At 45.9% G+C, this 19,084-nt stretch overlaps 1 protein-coding gene across 2 annotated transcripts in view; it reads left to right on the top strand.

The window, feature by feature from the left end:
• Window positions 1–19,084, top strand: part of parp4 (poly (ADP-ribose) polymerase family, member 4) — a 265,891-nt gene that overhangs the window by 215,688 nt on the left and 31,119 nt on the right. For both annotated transcript variants that reach the window (XM_070892180.1, XM_070892181.1), the window contains exons 30-32: window positions 6,733–6,885; window positions 13,488–14,992; window positions 18,472–18,679. In XM_070892180.1, coding sequence (XP_070748281.1) covers window positions 6,733–6,885; window positions 13,488–14,992; window positions 18,472–18,679 — 1,866 coding nt within the window. The remainder of the gene's footprint in view (window positions 1–6,732; window positions 6,886–13,487; window positions 14,993–18,471; window positions 18,680–19,084) is intronic.

The following is a 19,084-nucleotide window of genomic DNA, read 5'->3' on the forward strand; positions in this document are numbered from 1 at the left end:
GCCGTCCGCCGCGATCTTTCTCCCCAAAAACTCCACTTCTGTTGCCATGAAGACGCATTTCGACCTCTTCAGCCGCAGCCCTACGCGATCCCGTTGCTGGTTTTGTAGGTGCTCGATGGAGTCCAGACCCGTGACCAATATGTCGCCCTGAAAAACCACCGTGCGTGGTACTGACTTGAGTAGTTTCTCCATGTTTCTCTGGAAGATCGCTGCAGCCGAACGAATTCCAAACGTTGTCGATGAACAGTCCCTTGTGCGTGTTGATGCAAGTGAGGCCCTTCGAAGACTCCTCCAGCTCCTGCGTCATGTAGGCCGAAGTCAGGTTGAGCTTGGTGAACGTCTTGCGTCCTGCCAGCGTCGCAAATAGGTCGTATACCTTAGGTAGCGGGTATTGGTCCTGTAGCGAGAAACGATTAGTAGTTACTTTATAATCACCGCAAATCCTGACCGTGCCATCACTTTTGAGTACTGGAACAATCGGGCTGGTCCACTCGCTGAATTCCATTGGGGAGATGATGCCCTCGCGTTGCAGCCTGTCCAGCTCGATTTCCACTCTCTCCCTCATCATGTGAGGTACCGCTCACCCCTTGTGGTGAATGGGTCGTGCCTCTGCGACCAAGTGGATCCGCACCTTCGCCCCGGAAAAGTTTCCAATGCCTGGCTCAAAAAGGGAAGGAAATTTGTTAAGAACCTGGGTACATGAGGCCTCATCCACATGTGATAGCGCTCGGATGTCATCCCAGTTCCAGCGGATTTTGCCTAGCCAGCTCCTTCCAAGCAGTGTGGGTTCATCGCCCGGGACAATCCAGAGTGGTAGTTTGTGCACCGTGCCCTCGTAGGTGACCTTGACCATGGCGCTGCCCAGGACAGTGATGAGCTCTTTGGCGTACGTTCTCAGTTTCGTGTGGATGGTGCTCAGGGCTGGTCTGAGTGCCTTGTTGCACCACAGTCTCTCAAACATATTTTTACTCATGATGGATTGGCTAGTGCCAGTGTCCAGTTCCATGGCTACGGGTAAGCCATTCAATTTTACATTTAGCATTATAGGTGGACATTTCGTCGAAAATGTGTGCACCCTGTGTACTTCAGCATCTGCCTCCTCTCTCTGAGGCTCCAAATTGCTTTGATCCACCATGGACCGATCTTCCTCTGCCACATGGTGGTTAGCAGGCTTGTTGGAGGTGCCCCATTGTTCCACAGCTCTTGTAAACATACCCTTTGAAACAGCATGAATAGGCTGAATGGAAGCCTCCACAACGCCAACAAGGTGTGAATTGCCTTGCATTCATCCTTTGTTGCGGACTCTGAGTCATCTGGGTCACCTGAGGCCTGCTGGCAGTTGCGGACTCATGGTTTCTGCCCTGTACATTTCTGCTCGCAAACACAGTTCCAGTTAATTTATGAACATTGATAGCACTTGTGTGCTGAGAGATTTGTTTGGGGTTATCACTGGTGGACATAAACGCCTGTGCTATCGCAATGGCCTTACTGAGGGTCGGTGTCTCTACAGTCAAAAGTTTTTGTAGGATGGTCTCGTGGCCAATGCCCAGTACAAAAAGGTCTCTGAGCATCTGCTCCAGGTAGCCATCAAACTCACATTGTCCTGCAAGTCGCCTTAGCTCGGCGACGTAGCTCGCCACTTCCTGACCTTCAGATCGCTGGCACGTGTAGAACCGATACCTCGCCATCAGCACGCTCTCCCTCGGATTAAGATGCTCCCGAACCAGTGTACACAGCTCCTCATACGACTTATCTTTGGGTTTCACCAGAGCCAGAAGATTCTTCATGAGGCTGTAGGTCGGTGCCCCGCAGACGGTGAGGAGAACCCGCTCTCCTTTTTGCAGCGCTTCCTTCTACGTCCAGCTCGTTGGCTACAAAGTACTGGTCTAGCCGTTCGACATAGGCTTCCCAGTCCTCACCCTCTGAGAACTTCTCCAAGATGCCCACAGTTTGCTGCATCTTTGCGTTGGATTTGTATACTCGTCGCCAGTTATTGTGTTCCTAACACAGATGAGACTGCACACAGGGAGGTTAAAGTAACAGTGACCTCAGTCTTTATTAAGACATTCCAGAGTGAGGAACAGGCCTTAGGGGCTGGCTTATATACAGTGCTCCCAAGGGATGCTGGGATCCCTTGGGACTTCAGGGGATGCGATCCCTGGTGGCAGAACATGGGAGTGCATGCTTTACAGACACACAACAATATCCAATTCCCTTTTGAAAGTTACTGTAAATCTGCTTCCACCGCCCTTTCAGGCAGTGCATTGCAGATCATAACAATTCACTGCGTAAGCAAAATTCTCATCTCCCCTCTGGTTCTTTTGCTAGTTATCTTAAATCTGTGTCCCTTGGTTACTGACCTTCCTGACAATGAAAACAGTTTCCCCTTCTTTACTCTATCAAAACCTTTCATAATTTTAAATGCCTCTATTAAATCTCCCCTTAACCTTCTCTGCTCTAAGGAGAACAATCTCAGCTTCTCCAGTCTCTCCACATAACTGAAGTCCCTGAACCCTGGTACTATTTTGGTAAATCTCCTCGGCAACCTCTCAATGTCCTTGACATACTTCCTAACAGTACTCCCGCTGAAGCCTAATAAGTGATTTATAAAGGTTTAGCATAACTGCATTGATTTTGTGCTTCTATTTATAATGATCCTGTATGCTTTTTGAACAGCTTTATCAACATGTCCTGCTACCTTCAAAGATTTATGTATGTGAACTCCCAGATCTCTCTGCTCCTGCACCCCCTTTAAAAATGTTAATGTATGAAGCTAATTTATTTTGGAGAAGATGAAAATCCATATAACATCAAATATCATGTACTTACAAGAGAAATCTTTCTATCTAGCTTCTAAAAGGAAAACAATAAGAAGTCACAATCTAAATGCTGAGTCTTTTTTGTCAATAACATTTACATACACTGGATTTTCCGGTCCTGTCCGTCTCTGTTTTCGCCTCGGAGGGGCGGTAATGGTGGCAATGAGCTCTTTTGGGTTTCCAGCGCCCTGCCAGGGTTTTCAGGGCCGGTCTCAGAGGGGCGCGGAGCAATACCGCCCGGAAGAGACGAGTCGGTGTTCAAAGCCCCTGGTTGCAACACAGGCTCGATTTTTGAGTCTCGCCCAGCCCGTAAGAGCCACATTACAATATAATTATAAAAGGACAAAGAGTATTTAAAAAAAACAAGCCTGAAGGCTCTGAGTCTCAATGTGAGGAGCATTCGTAATAAGCTGGATGAATGAACTGCGCAGATAGCTGTTAACAGATATGATGTAATTGGAATTATGGAGACATGGCTCCAGGATAACCAAGGCTGTGAACTCAACATCCAGGGGTATTCAATATTCAGGAAGGATAGACAGAAAGGAAAAGGAGGTGGGGTAGCGTTACTGGTTAAAGAGGAGATTAATGCAATAGTGAGGAAGGACATTAGCGTGGATGATGTGGAATCTGTATGGGTAGAGCTGCGAAACACCAAAGGGCAGAAAACGTTAGTAGGAGTTGTGTACAGACCACCAAACAGTAGTAATGAGGTTGGGGATGGCATCAAACAGGAAATTAGGGATGCGTGTGATAAAGGTACAGCAGTTATCATGGGTGACTTTAATCTACATATAGATTGGGCTAACCAAACTGGTAGCACTACTGTGGAGGAGGATTTCCTGGAGTGTATAAGGGATAGTTTTCTAGACCAATATGTCGAGGAACCAACTGGAGAGCAGGCCATCCTAGACTGGGTGTTGTGTAACGAGAGAGGATTAATTAGCAATCCTGTTGTGTGAGGCCCCTTGGGGAAGAGTGACCATAATATTGTAGAACTCTTCATTAAGATGGAGAGTGACACAGTTAATTCAGAAACTAGGGTCCTGAACTTAAAGAAAGGTAACTTCGATGGTATGAGACGTGAATTGGCTAGAATAGACTGGCGAATGATACTTCAAGGGTTGACGGTGGATAGGCAGTGGCAGACATTTAAAGATCACATGGATGAACTTCAAGAATTGTACATCCTGTCTGGCGTTAAAATAAAACGGGGAAGGTGGCTCAACCGTGGCTAACAAGGGAAATTAGGGATAGTGTTAAATCCAAGGAAGAGGGATATAAATTGGCCAGAAAAAGCAGCAAACCTGAGGACTGGGAAAAATTTAGAATTCAGCAGAGGAGGATTAAGGGTTTAATTAGGAGGGGGAAAATAGAGTATGAGAGTAAGCTTGCAGGGAACATAAAAACTTACTGCAAAAGCTTCTATAGCTATGTGAAGAGAAAAAGATTAGTGAAGGCTAATGTAGATCCCTTGCAGTCAGAATCAGGGGAATTTATAATTGGAAACAAGTAAATGGCAGACCAGTTGAACAAATACTTTGGTTCTGTCTTCACTAAGGAAGACAAGAATAACCTGAAAATACGAGGGGACCAAGGGTCCAGCGAGAAGGAGGAACTGAGGGAAATCCTTATTAGTCAGGAAATTGTGTTAGGGAAATTGATGGGATTGAAGGCCGATAAATCCCCAGGGCCTGATAGTCTGCATCCCAGAGTACTTAAGGACGTGGTCCTAGAAATAGTAGATGCATTGGCGGTCATTTTCCAACTTTTCATGGACTCTGGATCAGTTCCTATGGATTGGAGGGTAGCTATCGTAACCCCAATTTTTAAAAAAGGAGGGAGACAGAAAACAGGGTATTATAGACCAGTTAGCCTGACATTGGTAGTGGGGAAAATGCTGGAATCAATTATTAAAGATGTAATAGCACCACATTTGGAAAGCAGTGACAGGATCGCTCCAAGTCAGCATGGATTTATGAAAGGGAAATCATGCATGACAAATCTTCTAGAATTTTTTGAGGATGTAACTAGTAGAGTGGATAAGGGAGAACCAGTGGATGTGGTGTATTTGGACTTTCAAAAGGCTTATGACAAAGTCGCACACAAGAGATTGGTGTGCAAAATTAAGGCACCTGGTATTGGGGGTAATGTATTGACGTGGATAGAGAACTGGTTGGCAGACAGGAAGCAAAGAGTGGGAATAAACGGGTCCTTCTCAGAATGGCAGGCAGTGACTAGTGGGGTACCGCAAGGTTCAGCGCTGGGACCCCAGCTATTTACAATATATATTCATGATTTAGATGAAGCAATTGAATGTACTATCTCCAAGTTTGCAGATGACACTAAGCTTGGTGGCAGTGTGAGCTGTGAGGAGGATGCTAAGAGGCTGCAGGGTGACTTGGACAGGTTAGGTGAGTGGGCAAATGCATGTCAGATGTAGTATAATGTGGATAAATTGAGGTTATCCACTTTGATGGCAAAAACAGGAAGGCAGATTATTATCTGAATGGTGACAGATTAGTAAAAGGGGAGGTGCAACGAGACCTGGGTGTCATGGTACATCAGTCATTGAAAGGAGGCATGCAGGTTACAGCAGGTAGTAAAGAAAGCAAATGGCATGTTGGCCTTCATAGTAAGAGGATTTGAGTATAGGAGCAGGGAGGTCTTGCTGCAGTTGTACAGAGCCTTGGTGAGACCACACTTTGAGTATTGTGTGCTGTTTTGGTCTCCTAATCTGAGGAAGGACATTCTTGCAATTGAGGGAGTGCAGCGAAGGCTCACCAGACTGATTCCTGGGATGACAGGACTGACATATGAAGAAAGACTGGATCAACTAGGCTTATATTCACTGGAATTTAGAAGAATGAGAGGGGATCTCATAGAAGCATATAAAATTCTGACGGGATTGGACAGGTTAACTGCAGGAAGAATGTTCCTGATGTTGGGGAAGTCCAGAACCAGGGGTCACAGTCTAAGGATAAGGGGTAAGCCATCTAGGACCGAGATGAGGAGAAACTTTTTCACCCAGAGAATGAACCTGTGGAATTCTTTACCACATAAAGTTGTTGAGTCCAGTTCATTGGATATATTTAAAAGGGAGTTAGATGTGGCCCTTACAGCTAAAGGGATCAGGGGGTATGGAGAGAAGGCAGGAGTGGGGTACTGAAGTCACATGATCAGCCATGATCTTATTGAATGGTGATGCAGGCTCAAAGGACCGAATGGCCTACTGCTGCACCTATTTTCTATGTTTCTATGTAGCACCACGCAGTTCGCCCTGCTGGGACTGCCTGTGAAAACGGGTGGTACAAACCTATACCGGCTGCAGTGAGGTAAGTAATGTTCACCTCAGGTAATTCTGATTGTTTTTTCTTTTATTTTTTTTTGTGCTTTATGTTGTGGTGGCGTGGGCTATGTATTGTGAATGTTTTTGGTGTTTCCATTTTTTTTCCTCCCGAGGCCTCTCTCAGAGTGCTCCTAGACCGGCTGTTTAGCTCTGGATTTTCGCATGCTCAGCCAGCCTCGCGTCCGAAGAGAGATGTGTAGTGCCCCCCTTAGAGCTCCGCTCCACACAGGGCCCATCTGCCCAATTTTGCGACTGAAGCGTAAACTATTCCCGGACGCAATCTTTACCGCCCCGCGGCCATTACCGCCCGAAATGAGCAAAGCCCGAAAATCCAGCCCACAGTGTTTCTACCACTGCAGGAGCTGTGCTAGTCTGAGCTACGGAATTGATTTTCCTCTTGGCCCTCCCTGCCTCCGACTTGGTTATTACTCTGGGATTCTAGAATCAGTTTTGTACTTTACAACAGAGTAACACCTGTTAATTAAAACAAATGCCCAAAATTAATTTGTTTTACAATAACATTTTAACATTTAATGTCAATCCTGTCTTGTTTTCTTTACTTAGGTTGAGCAGGAAGAGGGCTTACTTCTGGGCCCATCTATTCAGGAACTTGCAGCAAAAGAAAGTGTGGATATTCTGTCATATATGGGCTGGGAAGAGAAGTTTATACATCAGAAATTCGAAGTTGGAGCTTCACAGAGAGTGAGCGTAAAGAGTGTAGGTATCATCTGTTGGTTCCTATGTAGCACAGTACCAGGATGACGCAGAAGTTGCAATGGGGTCAGCAGTCAACCGAAGTGGCAGGTTCACAGCCTGCCATGCCTGTCTTCTGAAAATCAACAGTTGTGTATCCGGCTGCCTTATGTATTGATAGCATTTTTGCAATATTTTTCAGTTAAATCATGTGAAATGTGAAATTCTATTCGGTTTAAAAGGAAAAAAAAATTCTATTGCATTCAAGGAATTTGAAGATTAAAAAAAAGTAAATGAATGTAGTGTCAAAGCTCTACGATGCAGAGCATTGTATGGTATGGAGAGTGTCGCATGTATGCTGGCTTACGATAAACAGGTTGACTGTGTTTGGGAACTGTCGAGTATAGAAGAACTCCACGAAGCTGAGTACTGTGAGCTAAACTTTGTGTGACCTTAGTCTTCTTTATTACAACTCCAGAGTGCCTAAACAACCTGGCAGCCAACCTTTCATACTGGCCCTGCACGTGTGTGCAGGTGACCATTAGGACTCTAACAATCGCGCCCTCTGGTGGCAAGGATTATATAGTTACATACATAACATCACTCCCCCGCCCCCCCCCCATAGTCTTCGGTACAAGTTATTTACAAGTTGAGGCGATCCGGTGCCCTTCGCTCCCTGGTTGATCGCCTAAGTTCAAACCCTGGCGTGTGTGAGTTGGTCGGACCATTGCTGCATTGCACCGCGCCTGGTCTGACCGGACTGTCAGGAACGGTGGGTTCATCCTCGTGATTGACAGCGAGGTCGATTGCTGATTGACTGTGTGTTGGTGGATCGTCGATGGTGATGTCCTCTTCAAGTCGTTCCTGGTTGTCAGTAAATCGCAATTTGGTCTGATCTAATTGCTTTCTGCACGTTTGACCATTTCACAGTGATTATAAACACCTTATTCCCTTCCTTGGCCAAAACAGTGCCAGCAACCCACTTGGGACCATGACCATAATTCAAGACAATCACAAGGTCGTTAACATCAATGTCACGTGAAACAGCCGTGCGATCGTGGTACATGTTCTGCCGGTGTCGCCGGGATTCCACGCGATCATTAAGATCCGGATGGACTAAGGAGAGCCTGGTTTTGAGGGCTCTCTGCATTAACAATTCTGCCGGGGGAACCCCGGTGAGCGAGTGGGGTCGCGTCCGGTAACTGAGCAGAATGAGAGACAAGTGGGTCTGCAGGGAGCCATCCGTCACTCTTTTCATGCTCTGCTTGATTGTTTGGACTGCCCGCTCCGCTTGACAGTTAGACACGGGTTTAAACGGAGCACACCTAACATGCTTGATGCCATTGCGGGTCATAAACTTGTTGAATTCCAAGCTGGTAAAACACAGTCTATTGTCACTGACATGGACGTCGGGCAAGCCATGCGTGGCGAACATGGCCCCGAGGCTTTCAATGGTGGCTGTGGACGTGCTGAATGATATGATTACGCATTCAATCCATTTGGAGTAAGCGTCCACAACTCCTAAAAACATCTTTCCTAGAAAGGGGCCGGCAAAATCTACGTGGATCCTGGACCACGGTTTGGAAGGCCATGACCACAGACTCAGTGGAGCCTCCCTTGGTGCATTGCTCAGTTGTGAGCAAATGTTGCACTGATGCACATATGACTCCAAGTCCAAGTCGATGCTGGGCCACCAAACATGCGACCTGGCAATTGCCTTCATCATGACAATGCCTGGGTGGGTACTGTGTAGGTCGCGTATAAATGTTTCCCTGCCTTTTTTGGCAAAACCACGCGATTACCCCATAAGAGACAATCCGACTGGATGGACATTTCATCTTTGCGTCGGTAAAACGGCTTAATTTCATCTTGCATTTTCCCGGGAATGGCCGACCAGTTCCCATTTAGGACGCAATTCTGTACTAATGATAGCACAGGATCCTGGCTGGTCCAGGTTCTGATCTGGCGAGCTGTGACGGGTGACCTCTCGCTCTCAAAAGTATCCATGACCAATAGCAAGTCTGCGGGCTGCGCCATTTCAACCCCAGTAGTGGGTAATGGTTGCCAGCTGAGAGCATCGGCACAGTTTTCGGTGGCTGGTCTGTGGCGGATAACATAGTCATAAGCGGATAATGTTAGCGCCTATCTTTGGATGCGGGACGAAGCATTGGTATTTATATCTTTGCTCTCTGAAAACAGCAAAATTAGTGACTTGTGGTCAGTTTCAAGCTCAAACTGAAGTCCAAATAGGTATTGGTGCATTTTCTTAACCCCATATACACATGCTAACGCCTCTTTCTCGACCATACTATAGGCTCTCTCAGCCTTAGACTTATAGATGCGTATGCAACCGATTGGAGGTTGTCCGATTCATTAGCTTGCTGTAACACATAGCCGACCCCGTACGATGAGGCGTCACAAACTAGCACTAAACGTTTATATAGGTCATAGTGTACAAGTAACTTATTTGAACATAGCAGGTTCCTGGCCTTCTCAAAGGCTGGGACTTGAGTTTTGCCCCAAACCCAATCGTCACCCTTACGTAGCAACATGTGCAAAGGCTCTAACAACGTGCTCAACCCGGGTAGAAAGTTACCAAAATAGTTGAGGAGTCCCAGGAACGAATGCAGCTCCGTCACATTCTGTGGTCTGGGTGCATTCTTGATGGCCTCTGCCTTTGAGTCCGTGGGCCTGATGCCGTCTGCTGCAATCTTTCTCCCCAAATATTCGACTTCTGGCGCCAGGAAAACACACTGAGCGTTTCAGCCCGAGTCCTATTCTGTCTAGGCAACTTAGAACCTCTTCCAGGTTGTGTAGATATTCGATGGTGTCACAACCAGTGATCAGGATGTCGTCTTGAAACACAACGGTGTGCGGAACAGATTTCAACAAACTCGCCATGTTTCTCTGGAAAATGGCTGCAGCCGAGCGAATCCCGAAAGGGCACCTGTGGTATATAAACAACTCTTTGTATGTGTTGATGCACGTCAGTCTTTTCAAAGATTCAGCCAGCTCCTGTGTCATGTAGGCGGATGTTAGATCCAACTTGGTGAACGACTTCCCCCCCGCTAACGTTGCGAACAGGTCATCCGCTTTGGGCAGCGGGTATTGATCCTGTAGTGAGACTCGGTTAATCGTTACCTTGTAGTCCTCTATGAAATCCCTGCAGTACCCTGTGAGTCCCAGGAAGGATCTTACCCCTGTTACCGTGATTGGGACAGGTAGCTCCTGCCCTGCCTAGGACTCACAGGGTACTGCAGGGATTTCATAGAGGACTATGCTATTATGGCAGCCCCTCTACTCTGGATCCTCCACAAGGGAGTGGGTTGGGAGTGGGATGAGAACTGCATGGCAGCTTTTAGTCATCTGAAGAGAGATCTGCAGACCCCACCGGCTTTAGGAGTGATTGATGGGGGAGAGGAGTTCTTTTTGGAGGTAGCTGCCACAGGGGGCAGTGCTGCTCCAGGAGTGGCATGGCAAGCTGAGGCCTGTGGCCACTCCAGGGAGCAGCACGTGCTGGAGCAGGCGAGCAATGGCAGTGAAGAGTGATGTCATCAAGGTCCAAGTCGGTGTTTGGAGCGTGGGCAGGTACAGCAGGAGCAGCGAGCTCGGGGCAAAGGAGCGGTGAGGTTGGGGCGAAGGAGCGGCGAGAGATTGTAGAGGGACGTGATTGGGGACCAGGAGAGGCGAGAGCTCGTGGCCCAGAAGAGGCGAGGGCCCAGGGGCAGCATGGGCCAGCCCACACTGCGATATGTGTGCGCACCAGGTCCGTGCAGCAGAGCAGGTCTCCGGTTGTCTTGGTTAATCCTTACTACTGGACCAAGACCAAGCCTGTGTGGTGGCTGGTGTGCAACGGCCACCACACATTAAAAAAATCCAAGCACAGGCATCTTCCACCCTTCAAGGTTTATTTCGGACCTGGAATTTTAGGTCCATCATTGAAACATCTGTGAACTTTTTGATGTGTAAGCAAGCCATCCTCGATTTGAGAGACTGCCTATGATGATGACCTTGTAGTCTCCGCAGATTCTGACCGTGCCATCGCTTTTCAACACCGGAACAATTGGACTGGCCCACTCGTTGAACTCGACTGGCAATATGATTGGAGTCTGTCCAGTTCGACCTCGACTTTCTCCCTCACCATGTACGGAACTGCCCGAGCCTTGTGATGGACGGGCCGTGCATCGGGGCCTAGATGGATCTGTACCTTGGCCATTGTGAAGTTGCCGATGCCTGGTTCGAATAGCGAGGGAAACTTGCTCAACACTTGAGGACACGAGGCGTCATCCACTGAAGATAGTGCTTTGATGTCGTCCCAATTCCATCTAATCTTTTCTAGCCAGCTTCTGCCGAACAGCGTTGGGCCATTGCCTGGAACAATCCACAATGATAGGTCATGCACAGCTCCATCATACAATACCTTTACTGCCGCACTTCCAATGACTGTTATGAGCTCTTTGGTGTAGGTACGCAGCTTTGCATTAATCGGGCTCAGTTTGGGCCTTTGTGCTTTATTGCCCCATGGTTTCTCGAAAGCCTTCTGGCTCATTATTGACTGACTCGTGCCCGTGTCCAACTCCATGGATACTGGAACTCCATTGAATTTGACTTTCAGCATTATAGGAGAGCTCTTGGTAGTGAAGGTAAGTACCCCATACACTTCTTCCTCGGGTTTAGTTGCCTGTGCTGTGTGATCCGCACCGGATCAACCATCCTCTGCCACGTGGTATGTCGCAGCACGTTTGCACATTTACTGAAGGTGCCCCATCGTTGCTCAGCCTTTGCACACGTAGTGCTTGAATCGACATTGATGGGCCCGATGATTACCCCCGCAGCGCCAACACGGTGCTAATGGATTCACATTCACCCACGATGGCAGACTCTGAGTCATCACAGGTCATGCAGCTGCAGACGTATAAGCCCTGCCATATGCAGTTCGGCCTGCTAGCGACGTCATTTTATGCACAGTACTTGCCAGTTAGCTTCGATGTTGAGAAGATATCTGTTTGATGTTATTGTCCGTGGCCATGCATGCCTAGGCGATCGCTATCGCCCTGCTCAGGTCTAGGGTTTTGGCAGCCAGCAGCTTTCGAACAATGACCTTGTGGTTGATGCCCAGGACGAAAAAGTCACGCAGCATTTGCCCCAACGCAGCTCCAAAATCGCAAGGTCCCCCGAGGCGTCATAATCCGCCACATTCTAGCCTCCGGAGTGATGGTGCATGTAAAAACGATATCTGGCCATGAGGATACTCTCCTTCGGATTGAGGTGGTCCCAAACCAGTGTGCACAACTCTGTATATTCCTTCTCTGTTGGTTTTGTCGGTGCGAGCAGATTCTTGATGAGGCAGTATATTTTAGGCCCACAGACGGTGAGGAGAACTGCCCTGCGCTTGGCCGCGTTAGTGTCACCTTCCAGCTCATTGGCCACGAAGTACTGGTCGAGATGCTCAACGAAGGATTCCCAATCATCACCCTCTACGAATCTCTCTAATATTCCAACGGCAGCCATGGTTGCGTGAAGGTTCGTATTCTGTTTCTCGTTGCCAGTTGTTGTGTATACAAGAACTCCACGAGGCTGAGTACTGAGAGCTAAACTTAGTGTGAACTTAGTCTTTATTGCAACTCCAGAGTGCCAAAACAACATGGCAGCCAACCTTTTATACTGGCCCTGCACGTGTGTGCAGGTGACCATTAGGACTCCAACGGTCAAGCTCTCTGGTGGCAAGTATTACATCGTTACATACATAACAGGAACCACATTAAATCATCCACCATCTGCTCCTGTGTTTATTGCATATCCTGAAATTCACCAATGTATATAAAGTTATTGCCATTTCACAAGCACAAAATTGCAGGAAATGGAAACACATAATAATTTTGCCCTAGATTTTCATTTGACAGTTCTTTTGTATTGTATTAACACACATACAATACAAAAATGTGTAAAGTCTTGCTCCCTCTTTTTACTTCCAATTTTCTCTGCTTTTTCCTTTTTCTGAAAGTTGTGACCATCGTGGCTGACAGTTTCATGGGTGCACTGCTGATCATGCCACTGTCACTATGACCATTCTTCACGGGCAAGCCAAAACAGTTAAATCCTAATTTTAACCCTGCCCACCTGGCTGGAACAGTGTAGACAGGGGTGTTAAAATGGCAGCCAGGAACTACCTGCTGCATTTCTGCAGCTTTCACAGCCCTGACTCCCTTCTCTCCCTCCCACACTTTGGGATATCCTGAAGTTATGGAAGCTGCTATATAAATGCAAGTATTTCTTTTCATTCCCGGGTTTTCGGGAGCATCAAGATTACCCACCGCAGGCAGGCAGGGACCTCGTGAATATCGGGGCCAGAAGAGGCCCAGATAAATTCCATTTTTTTAAATCTTTTTATGTTTCCTTGTGAGTCAAGAGGAGCAGGACGCTTCTTGGGTTGGTTTGTGCAGCACTCTTCTTGGGCTGACGATGTAGTGTGAGGAATCAAGAACACAAACCCATGTTCTGCCACTCTGTGGCACAGCATATTGGTTCCTTAATGTACTATACCACTGTATTACTTTCTGACTTTGTTTAATGACATTTACAGCAATTTATTTTAGCAATTTGTCTGCCTTATGTTTAACTTACAGGAACTGTTTGGAGATTGGAAAGTTCCCAAGAAATGCTTTTCAAAAGAAAATGGTGAAGACTATGATGAAGATGAAACAGAAAGTTACACTTTCTTTGCAGATGATTTAGAAGATTCGGAATGTTCCTTGGGCATGGATATATTATCTACTTCTTCTAAAATGTCTCTTGAAACCTCTTTGTGTCCGAATTTATCCAGCAGTATAATTCTTGAATATTTTTTAAATCCTATAAGCTCTGCTTTAAATACTTCAGTGGTAGCAGCCACTGAAGAAGAAACGACTATTTCACATTTAGAATATCAAGGCTCAAGTGAAGATTCAGATGTTTCATTACTTGGAGCTACTCTTGATCAATGTTCAATAGTTTTTGATGCAGTTTCTTTAGAGGCACCACCTATTCTGGATTTGGTTAAAATAAATGGAGATTCCACCCCTGGAGGTTTGGTTCTAGGGTATTCAGCGACTGATACTCCTGCTATTAAAAAGGAATTATGTTCTGGTTCATTATTTCCACTATCTACAGTTCCCATCCCTGGAAGTTCAGGACTTTTTGGTTCAGAGTCTCCACTATCTACAGTTCCCATCCCTGGAAGTTCAGGAGCTTTTGGTTCAGACTTTCGAATGCCCTCAGTTCCCACCCCTGGAACTTTAGCACCTTTAGATTCAGAGTTTCTAATGTCTGCAGTTCCCACCCTTGGAACTTCAGTACCTTTTCATTCAGAGTTTCCAATGACTGCAGCTCCTGCTGTTAGAAACAAATCACTTTTTAGTTCAAGTTGTTCAATAGCTGCATCTCCTGCTTTGGAAAGTCCATGGCTTTCAGTTGCTAGAATGTCTTCCGCTAGATGTTCAGGCATTGTTGGCTCACGTCATTTAAAGGATGAAGCTTCCACTGTTAATGATTTGGGAGCTTTTGGTTTTGATTCTTTTGGAGGTCCATTGTTTTCAGGGCCTGCAGTACCGCCTGTTAGCTGTTCAACAACTTTACAATCTAGTTATTCCATGGCTCCAGTCAATGCGCCAATGGAAACACTGGACCTGCAGCTCTCCATGGGCCCCGCGCAGCTCTCCATGGGCCCCGCGCAGTTCTCCATGGGCCCCGCGCAGCTCTCCATGGGTCCCACGCAGCGCTCCATGGGTCCCACGCATCCAGCTTGTCAGCTTTTAAATAAACAAAACGAGCGTGCGCAGTATTTTGATTCGGGCGTGTGGATCCAAAGAAAATTACAGGAAACATTGCCAACAGCTCTTACAATTGGAGAATCAAAAAGTTTTGGTTCAAGTCTCAACATTCCACAAAAGCAGACTACAAGTTTAAAACATTCTATACCTGCTTTTCTAAGTGCTTCCCAGGATCAACATATGGTCCACCAACAAATGCCACAGTCTCTATGTGAAGACAGCAGTTTGATTGCTACTGATTCATTCTTTTCTGTGGAGTCTTGGAATTTCAAAGAAAATGGTCAAATATGTAAAACATCATTGCATGATCTCCATCCATTAAGGTAAAGATAATGTATATTAAATAATTTTCTTGATTTTGTTTCTTTTGAATGTATGCATTATCTAAGTACAGTAACACAGAAAATGAATGTAATTTTTCAAACAATATTTAAACTGTCTGATAGACGCTGATAAATATACATTGTATGTGGCTGCCTTGTTATTAACACATTATATAATGCACACTGTCTCTAACGCATTTCTTATGATAACATGCTTAATGTATGCTTCTTAAACACAGCATTTTGAAGGAATCTTCCAGAGTTGATCATAATCAGGTAACTGCAGGGGAGATCATGTGAATATAAGCCAGGCTTGGAAAGGTTTTTTTTAATACATGTGCTCATTATTTGTCACATGATGGTGATGTGAATGGTCACCATATTTCCCCCAATGGATCTGTTTGTAAAGGTAGTGTCTGAGTGACCAAGAACGTCACAAATTCCATTCCTGGCCTTGCTGATTTAGTTGATCTCAATGAGAAAGGCAATCTGAGTGCTGCAGTTGGCCTTAGCACACCAGACAAAGATAGTAAAAAGTCAGCCAGGATCCCAGCTCCTAACTTCTATCCAGGGGCCCCAGCTGGAAATTAAGTGCGGATGTTGGAACTGTGCATAGCTGTAGTACTCCCCACAGTTGCATTGCCTGCTGACACCAACTAGCTGATTCATGCAAGAAGAATGGTCACTTAAGCAAGGTGCTGGAGGGCTTCTAGCATTCGTGGAACAGTATCCCCAGCACAAGTCAGCATCTTCAGGAAGAGTAGAAAATTAGGAGGGAGAGAATCCTCCTGGGTAATTAATGTATGTGAAAGAGACATTTAATTTGAGTTGGAAAAAGCAACTTTTTCACTTGGGACTGCTACTTTCACTCCTGGCTGGAGAAGGTTAAACAATACCAAAAACTTTGTTTTTGGCTTGTACAACGGTATCTGAGTACTTCAGCTGTTCAGTCCACCACAATCAAAAAAATAATGTTGAATCCACTTCTGACAGAAATGCATTTGATGCTGCTGAATAAAGAGTGTGTCAAAGCCCCATATTTTGGAGATGCACGTGGCTTCAGATAGCACAAGTGGGACTTTGCTTATATTTACATAGTGTACTGGTGACTTCAGAGGTGATGTTGGTAGAAAACTCCGAATGTGTTTAATAATCTACTAATACCTTGACATTTGGGTTTGGAGATGGGTGCAAACCATACAGATTTTAAAAAATAATGACTTCACACAAGTTACAGGATTTTGCATTCCATCAAATTTTCACTTCCAATTTTTCTGTGTAAATTGACTTAACAATCATACAGGTTGAACCTCCCTTATCTGGAACCCTCAGGATTTGGCCTGTTCTGGATAAGGGATTTTTCCGGACAAGGGGTGGTCATGTTAAATTGAATGGTACAGGTAAACATAGAAACATAGAAAATAGGTGCAGGAGTAGGCCATTCGGCCCTTCTAGCCTGCACCGCCATTCAATGAGTTCATGGCTGAACATGCAACTTCAGTACCCCATTCCTGCTTTCTCACCATACCCCTTGATTCCCCTAGTAGTAAGGACTTCATCTAACTCCTTTTTGAATATATTTAGTGAATTGGCCTCAACAACTTTCTGTGGTAGAGAATTCCACAGGTTCACCACTCTCTGGGTGAAGAAATTCCTCCTCATCTCGGTCCTAAATGGCTTCCCCCTTATCCTTAGACTGTGTCCCCTGGTTCTGGACTTCCCCAACATTGGGAACATTCTTCCTGCATCTAACCTGTCTAACCCCATCAGAATTTTAAACGTTTCTATGAGGTCCCCTCTCATTCTTCTGAACTCCAGTGAATACAAGCCCAGTTGATCCAGTCTTTCTTGATAGGTCAGTCCCGCCATCCCGGGAATCAGTCTGGTGAACCTTCGCTGCACTCCCTCAATAGCAAGAATGTCCTTCCTCAGGTTAGGAGACCAAAACTGTACACAATACTCCAGGTGTGGCCTCACCAAGGCCCTGTACAATTGTAGCAACACCTCCCTGCCCCTGTACTCAAATCCCCTCGCTATGAAGGCCAACATGCCATTTGCTTTCTTAACCGCCTGCTGTACCTGCATGCCAACCTTCAATGACTGATGTACCATGACACCCAGGTCTCTTTGCACCTGCCCTTTTCCTAATCTGTCACCATTCAGATAATAGTCTGTCTCTCTGTTTTTACCACCAAAGTGGATAACCTCACATTTATCCACATTATACTTCATCTGCCATGCATTTGCCCACTCACCTAACCTATCCAAGTCGCTCTGCAGCCTCATAGAATCCTCCTTGCAGCTCACACTGCCACCCAACTTAGTGTCATCCGCAAATTTGGAGATACTACATTTAATCCCCTCGTCTAAATCATTAATGTACAGTGTAAACAGCTGGGGCCCCAGCACAGAACCTTGCGGTACCCCACTAGTCACTGCCTGCCATTCTGAAAAGTCCCCATTTACTCCTACTCTTTGCTTCCTGTCTGACAACCAGTTCTCAATCCATGTCAGCACACTACCCCCAATCCCATGTGCTTTAACTTTGCACATTAATCTCTTGTGTGGGACCTTGTCGAAAGCCTTCTGAAAGTCCAAATATACCACATCAACTGGTTCTCCCTTGTCCACTCTACTGGAAACATCCTCAAAAAATTCCAGAAGATTTGTCAAGCATGATTTCCCTTTCACAAATCCATGCTGACTTGGACCTATCATATTACCTCTTTCCAAATGCACTGCGATGACATCCTTAATAATTGATTCCATCATTTTACCCACTACCGATGTCAGGCTGACTGGTCTGTAATTCCCTGTTTTCTCTCTCTCTCCTTTTTTAAAAAGTGGGGTTACATTGGCTACCCTCCACTCCATAGGAACTGATCCAGAGTCAATGGAATGTTGGAAAATGACTGTCAATGCATCCACTATTTCCAAGGCCACCTCCTTAAGTACTCTGGGATGCAGTCCATCAGGCCCTGGGGATTTATCGGCCTTCAATCCCATCAATTTCCCCAACACAATTTCCCGACTAATAAGGATTTCCCTCAGTTCCTCCTCCTTACTAGACCCTCCGACCCCTTTTATATCCGGAAGGTTGTTTGTGTCCTCCTCAGTGAATACCGAGGTACTGAGCAAGGGGATATCGGGGCTGGCTGGCTTGGGGCTGGGAGTGCGGCAGAGAGATCATGGGGGGGCGGGGGTGGGGGCGGTGGATCGCGGGGTCAGGCCAGCGATTGCGTGAGTTGGCAGCGAGAAAGGACTTCAATTTGTGTATGTTGGAGTTCTGCGCTTGCGCCACCCGGTGGCCGGGAATGGTTCTGGACAAGGAGTGGTTCTGGATAAGGGAGGTTCAAACTGTAATGTGTTTTGCAAGTGCATATATGAAAGATCATTTGTAGTGTTACTTTAATTCATAATGAACATCTATTATTGTAACTGAACAAAAACTGATTTACATTCTGAAAATGTGTCTTCAGCTTTCAGAAACTGAAGAAAGATCCAGAAACTGTATTACATCGTCGGATATTAAAGGGAAGCACAAGGAAAAAAGCAAGTTTCAGGAAACAGGAAGAGTGGCCAGAGAAAACTTTATGCCTTCAGAAAAAAAAGGAAGATATAGAGAAAGTCCTAAGAAGCAACCGTTGCCGCATACCTTGGATGATGCTCTTTATACGTCAAAATAAGGTCATTTTAACATGTTTTATGATAACTTTGTTGAACTGCTTAGCCTTTCTTCACTTCTGCCCTCCCCAACTGCCCATTTTTCCCCATTTTTCTACCCTTCTCTTGCTGTGTTGGAAGATAGGGGTGCAATTTCCTCTGTATTTGTGCCCTCAAAAAAGTGTAATCAGGGCGTAAAACAAATACTCGGTGTAAAAGATCATGGAAACTCAGATGCAAGTGTGTTATGTACGTAATTATGCTACACCGAAAATTCTTCGCTCTTTTACGCCAGTCTATTCAGCCCTGCACCCAAATGCATCCTGTCTCTTTAGAATGGCTCTGCCCCCAGGCTAAAGAGCCGTGCACAAGAATTTCCTGCAATTACACTGGTTCAAAACATATGTCAAATTAAGACCATAATTTTTA

This window comes from Pristiophorus japonicus, chromosome 10, assembly GCF_044704955.1.
Source record: "Pristiophorus japonicus isolate sPriJap1 chromosome 10, sPriJap1.hap1, whole genome shotgun sequence".
In the NCBI taxonomy this organism is placed as follows: domain Eukaryota; kingdom Metazoa; phylum Chordata; class Chondrichthyes; family Pristiophoridae; genus Pristiophorus; species Pristiophorus japonicus.